Below are 6,572 nucleotides of genomic sequence, written 5' to 3'. Positions count from 1 at the left end.
CTGAGCAGTTAGGGGAGAAGGGTGTTTGTAAAAGGGGAGACCGAAAACCAGATCGTGCTGGAGATCCTGTGTGGAGAAACAAACTTCTAGCTCTGAGCATCATGTCTGGTTTCAACCAAATATGACACATCCACACAGCTCAGTCTGAGAGACCTTCAGGTGCTTCTCCACAGCTTTTCATCATCTGGACAGAAGACCAGACCGGTGGACGGCTGCAGCGATGGTTGTCCTTCTGGAGGTTTTTCCCCAAAAAAACTAAATGCTCTTGAATTTTGTTGTGCATGTATCCTCTGTGTACTTTGTCAGTTCACCAAGGAGACACAGCAGAGCATCTCTGCTGCCATGTGGAGTTTGCCTACAGATCACATGGGTTCACTCTGTTGGATGTCCACAGATTCTCCAACAGTGGGTTTATCTAACAATAGGCTAATGCACTCATCAGCATGAGTGAGACACTGTGAGCATGGTTCAGTGTAACATCACTACACCTACCAGAAAATGTGACAAATAAAGGCATGTTATATTAAAACATTGTGTGACTCTGCAATTATTAATGCAGGATTAATCAATTATCAGGTCATTTATTGATTCATTTCTTTCTTAATAACCTCACCTAGTGTTCTTTCCACATTGCTGCAATGGTACCTCTTTATTTATATATATATATTTTTGAATTTTAAAATAACCAAAATAAAAAAAACAATGTATCACTAAATGACTAAATCCCACATACACCATCCTGCTGCTAGAGATGTTCACCGGAGCACAATTGCTGATATGTGGGTTAATCTGCTGCTGAAAATAGTTCCCAGTGAATGCACTAGTACTTTCTGCTGTTTGAATAGTATGTGCTAGAGTTGATGGGGGCTGAGGGACAAAGACAGAGGGGTTTAAGAATGAATACAGTCTCAATTCAATATCAGCAGCATTATGGAAATCTTGTATAAAATATAGTCAATACCATTTGGCAGATAGTGCGACTCCAGTGTTACAACGCGACGAACCGTCAGGCAGGTGAAAACCTGGGTCGACATCAGGACTACATGGACGCTGCACTCAGGAACACAGAGACACTACTTGATGTTGTCCAGGTGTAAAGGCAGGAATGTGGTGTTTTTGCAGGAGGCACACGTACTGAGTGGAAAGTTGGGTTATTTGATGTTGCGTAATATGCGCCGGGAGTGACTGGTCTTCAGGGCGGCCAGAGCAGCCTCCAGAGTGGAGATTAGGTGTAGGAGAGTACTGGGGTCTGTCTGGAGGACGCTGATGCTGCGGTCGCTGCTGCCGCCGTCTCTTGTTAGGCTCAGACGCATCATCAGCGCAGGAATGACCTGCTGACGGACCGAACGACTCGCCAGCTGACAAGACGAATGACGGAGAAAACACAATGTATATGAGCACAGGTTATAAATTTAAATCACGTTATACAGGTATATCATTATATATTCACCTAGAGCTGGTTGAAAACCCTTTTTCTTTCCTATCCAATATAGAAAAGTTAAATTTTGGTCTTTGATTTGACTTGAACACCATGTATCATTTTCCTTCCACTTCACAATTATGCGCTACTTTGTGTTGGTCTGTCACATAAAATCCGAATAAAATATATTTAAAGGGGTAGTTCAACATTTTGGCAAATTCGCCCATTGCATTAATCGCTATAGTCATAGTTTGTTACCTTTAATTATCGATGCAAGCTATTTTTAGAACGATGGAGCAGAGCCGCGAGCTGCTCAGAGCTACGCTACGGAGGCTCATGGGATTTCTTGGTTTCTCTCATCAAACTCATCAAATACACAATCCAACAACTCCAAAACGCTTTTGTGGACAAGTTGTGACCTGCACATTCACCACGCTATGAGATAATAACGGAACGTTACGAGACGGAGTTGTTTTCGAGTTTCGAAATTCAATGCGTTCCCATCAGGGGCAGTTTTCCAGCAAGCAGTCTCTGTATTTGCCTCTAAAACAACTCTGTCTCGTAACGTTCCGTTATTATCTCATAGCGTGGTGAATGTGCAGGTCACAACTTGTCCACCAGAGCGTTTTGGAGTTGTTGGATTGTGTATTCGATGAGTTTGATGAGAGAAACCAAGAAATCCCATTAGCCTCCGTAGCGTAGCTCTGAGCAGCTCACGGCTCTGCTCCGCTGTTCTAAAAACAGCTTGCACCGACAATTAAAGGTAACGAACCTACTCCTAAAACTATAGGGATTATGGCAATGGGTCAATTTGCCAAAATGTTGAACTATCCCTTTAAGTTTGTGGTTGTAATGTGACAAAATGTGGAAAGGTTCAATACTTTTGCAAGGCAATGTATCTACCGGTACATCGTTATCAGTTTGAGGAGCAGATGAATAAGGATTTCTAAAATCCAAAGCACATAAACACACACACACCTGTACATCCAGTCTCCACTCCAGGTTGTGGTAGGCTGGCAGGTTGGAGGGCAGATGACTGAGGATGCTGCGGATCTGACTGTGGTGCTGCAGGTAGAGCTGGAACACAAACACTCACACAGTCAAACTGTCCCACCGTGCACACGCTGCTCAAGTCATCTGCTCACACATGAATAACACAAACACTAAGTCACCTGCAGGAGCATCTGGTTAAGCTCATCACCAAACCCCAGGGCTAACACCGAGTCCAGGAAATCCACCTCAGAGATCTACACACACACAGACAAACACCACATAGTAAATGTTACAGACATGGAACAAATGAGGTACATCCTGTCCACTCAGTGTACAGGTGTCTTCCTTCTACTCTCCTTTACTTTTTGATGCCATCAGGACGGCACTACAAAGCTCCCCTGAGGGAAATCAATGACTTCTATTGTTCCTCCTGCTACCAGGCTGCTGTATGCTGCTACAGTCTTATCAGTGCCTTGTTTTTCTTTTTATGAATGTCATTTTGAGTCACTGCCTTATTTATTTCTTAACCAAAATCACTGGTTTGTGTGCAGTATATTAGAATTTTCTTTTATTTATTATTCATTTAACTTGACCCACTCTTGTGTGGCAGCTCTGTCCGTACTGTCTCACTCAATGTGCACATCTGTCGTCTCTGGCCTGGCCTGATGCACCTGTCAATTAGTGTGTGTTTTTTGTTCCATTTTGCCTGTTCTATGCATAGTCCGGTAGACTGTAGAACTGAATTACCCACTGAAATAAATAAAGCCATATGAAGTCAAGAAGATGAAGGTCTAAGACCTTCTCTTCATTACAGTATTTACTTGTAGGGCAGGCCATAATCCCTACAGTTTTAGGAGTAGGTACGTTACCTTTAATTGTCAGTGCAAGGTGAGCCTGGAGCTGCTCAGAGTTTTCGAGGTAAATTCATGCAAAACCGCTGATGCGCGTTCCCGTCGGGGGCAGTTTTTCGGCAAGCAGTCTCTATATTTTCCTCGAAAACAACTCTGCCTCGTAATGTTCCTTTATTATCTCATAGCGTGGTGAATGTGCAGGTCACAACTTGTCCACCAGAGCGTTTTGGAGTTGTTGGATTGTGTATTTGATGAGTTTGATCAGGGAAACCAAGAAATCCTATTAGCCTCCGTGGCGTAGCTTTGAGCAGCTCACGACTCTGCTCCGCCGTTCTAAAAATAGCTTGCACCGACAACTAAAGGTAACGAACCTACTCATAAAACTATAGGCATTATGGCAATGGGGCAATTTGCCAAAATGTTGAACTATCCCTTTAAGAGGCAGAACCCTCGAGCAGAATCATGGCAGCCTTGGATCTTTGACTGAAATAGAAAAGGAAGTGTCAGTGACAGTGTGTGCATTTAGTCACCATGTGTTTTGAGCTCTCTGTCATCAGGAACATCAGGCCTTCCACTCCATGCTGCACCTGATCCACAGGAACACACAGCTTCCCTGCAAACAGAGGTTTCATTTCATTCATTATTACTTTGGTAGTACACGTGGACAGGTAGCATCAGTATGTAGCGCATGTGTCACTGCTGCAATTGCAATTGTACAGCACTTTGGTCAACTGAGGTTGTTTTAAATGTGCTTTATAAATAAATTGTGACTTGACTTGTGACTTGACTTGCTGGATGATATAGAAAATTACCAAAATGGTTTCAGTTCTGTGTAGCTCGATTAATAACATGTATATATAATATGCAAGTGTTTTCATCCCTGACATGAGTCCATGGACCTGAGCTGCTTTGTATCAACAGCCCAGACCAGTGGTGGTGGTGTAACAGTATGGGGGCTGTGCACCAGTGTGAAAAAAAACATTTCATAATTACTTTTTGTATGCTTAATGTTTCCTTTAGCATTATTTAATGCCTTTACTAATTATATAGTGTACTATTATATCATTTATATATACTGTTTCACACCATAGTGTATTAGACTCCTGTCTGGTCGTCTAGAAAGTCTAACCACAATAAATGAAGTTCAGAGACTACAGTAGGAGTGACTGTACTCAAGTAAAATGATGCATGCTTTGCGTCAGACTCACAATCAGTGCCAAATAACTTTGTGCTCTAAAGAGTGTTGTGGATATGCCTGTGTTGTTTTGAACTATACTGCAGTGACTGGCCCTCTCCTCTCTGAGCAGTCAGCTGCCTGGAGCTGTGAGGACTCGGAGTGTGTGTGATGACAGGTGCACAGTCTCACTGGCTGCTCCTTCATAGATCTTGGGGCTGCTCCCTCTCCTCAGAAACTCCAGAGCGATGCGACCAAACTCTCCAACCACTGAAGACACGGGACGGATAAGATCAGTTCAGATCATGATTAAAGAGTATGAGTTTAACAATGACTAATGACTTTCTTCATGAGCTGGTGTCTGGTGATGAATGTGTCTGTTCTTCATTTAAGTCAAAAGTATTATCAAGCAGATAATACCACAGTAAAAACCTTTTATGTCTTTTTAAAGGATAAATCAGTTAAATACAGTTTGTGTTTGATCATTGTTGCACAGTTGATTAAGGTCACAACACATTTTACTCATAAGCACATATTTTTTCAGACACAAAGTTCACACCTTTTCTTGTATATACACACACACCTCTCTATCTGATAAATGATGTCATCTTCAAAACAGATGTGTATTTTCCTAAAGCACTTTCTCTTAGGTTTAGTGATTTTAAATTAGTTAAATATAACAGTACTTCTCCACTGTGAGGTAGGCTACACGGACACTAACACACACACGGTGGTTGTGTTGTAGTTGTGCAGGTGATCAGCTGTATGTAGCCTATGTGTGTCTGTGTGTTTTCTGCTGGTCCCGTGCTCAGCATCAGTGTGTGTGTGTGTGTGTGTGTGTGTGACAGTCAGCAGGTCACAGCAGCTGATCAGTGATCAGTCACATCCACAGCACGAGCCACCTACCTGCCGTGTCCACCGTGGGCAGGAAGGCCAGGTGTTCTTTGTGGTCGTCGGACAGAACCAGCAGCATCCTGAACCACAGTCCGCTCCCACCGAGACAACACAGTCACACAAACACACACCCGGGAAATGATCTGCAGCTACAATACTGGTACAGGACAGTTTCCTCCTCCTCCTTCTTCTTCCTTTCCCACCGTCAGCTCGATCTTCTTCTCCTCCTTCTCCGTGTGGCCCTGCAGCAGACTGTCTGCTGCTCTGCTGCTCTGCCCCCCTCAGGCCGGAGCCAGACTGCAGTTTGGGACTTGTCCTTTTTCTTCTTTTTTCAGTTCTTTCTTTAGTTCATATGGTTAAACAGCACAAATAACAGGTCCAAACCAACACATGATGTGCCTGTGGAGGGGAGCAGAGTGAGAGAGAGAGAGCAAATGACTGCAACACCAGCACACAGGACAGGAGGGAGAAGACACACCAGAGACTATGAACAAGGACACATTCAACATCTGACACACCCAGAGGAGGATGTGGTATATTTCGATACAAGGACAAGCATGGGGCATCACAGTAATATCCCAGTAAAAACCACAGTCAAGTGTCCATTCAACCACAAAAAAAAATAATAGCAAGGGTGTATCAATAATAAAATAAATCTATTTCTCTGCCAGTTCTGGCATTGAAGTCTCCAAACAACAATGTAGAGCCAAGTGACAGTTAGGAATTTACATCTGAATTTCATGGAGATAATCCATGAAATATTAATATGGGGAGCTCGAAGATGGTAAATAGATAGCACACACAGATAAACATCTTTAAAGATTTCAAGAAGTCCACTGCTAATTTTTAGTCAGATGTGTTTTCCCTTAATTGTGATGTTCTTGTCTATAGCAAATAGCCTAATTATTCCCATATGTCTTCCATTTTTTTAGGCGGGGATATTTTAAAGAGGGCAGATTCAGTTCGTTACTGTTTTTACTTGGGCAGTATGAAGGAGTGTTATCATGTCTCCATGTTTCATGTAAGATAATCAAATCAGTGTTATTTATAGGCTACTATCTAAAAATTCAGGACATGAGGCCTTCAATCCAAAGGTGGAAGAGTTCAATCCCTGGATATTCCAACTGCTAAATTTCACTAAGTGAAAAAGATGCTATTCTCTTTTAAAAAAATGTAGTGCTTCACAAAAAAGTATTCAATACCACACCAGACACTGCACATAGACCTATTACTTAATCAA

General features: G+C 42.5%; 1 protein-coding gene across 1 annotated transcript; it reads right to left on the bottom strand.

Annotated features, from left to right (window-relative positions):
• Positions 1-715: 715 nt before the first annotated feature.
• commd2 (COMM domain containing 2) lies at positions 716-5,423 on the bottom strand. The gene is made up of 6 exons (XM_085773369.1): positions 5,345-5,423; positions 4,631-4,708; positions 3,795-3,877; positions 2,593-2,667; positions 2,399-2,497; positions 716-1,358 (listed from the first exon to the last, which is right to left on the bottom strand). Exons 1-6 carry the CDS (start codon positions 5,409-5,411, stop codon positions 1,152-1,154), a joined length of 609 nt encoding a protein of 202 aa, XP_085629495.1. The 5' UTR covers positions 5,412-5,423; the 3' UTR covers positions 716-1,151.
• Positions 5,424-6,572: the final 1,149 nt, after the last annotated feature.

Source organism: Trachurus japonicus, chromosome 4 (assembly GCF_045865225.1).
Source record: "Trachurus japonicus isolate A0001 chromosome 4, Traja_1.0".
Taxonomy (NCBI): Eukaryota; Metazoa; Chordata; class Actinopteri; order Carangiformes; family Carangidae; genus Trachurus; species Trachurus japonicus.
The sequence above is the reverse complement of the archived record's forward strand: the minus strand, read 5'-3'. Positions and strand labels throughout refer to the sequence as shown.

Excerpts from the sequence above, each read along its gene's own strand:
- commd2 (XM_085773369.1), bottom strand. The coding sequence starts at position 5,411 with ATGCTGCTGGTTCTGTCCGACGACCACAAAGAACACCTGGCCTTCCTG. Across the intron at positions 4,709-5,344 it reads GCCCACGGTGGACACGGCAG|TGGTTGGAGAGTTTGGTCGC; the intron begins GTAGGTGGCTCG and ends CCGTGTCTTCAG. Across the intron at positions 1,359-2,398 it reads AGTGGAGACTGGATGTACAG|CTGGCGAGTCGTTCGGTCCG; the intron begins GTGTGTGTGTGT and ends TCGTCTTGTCAG.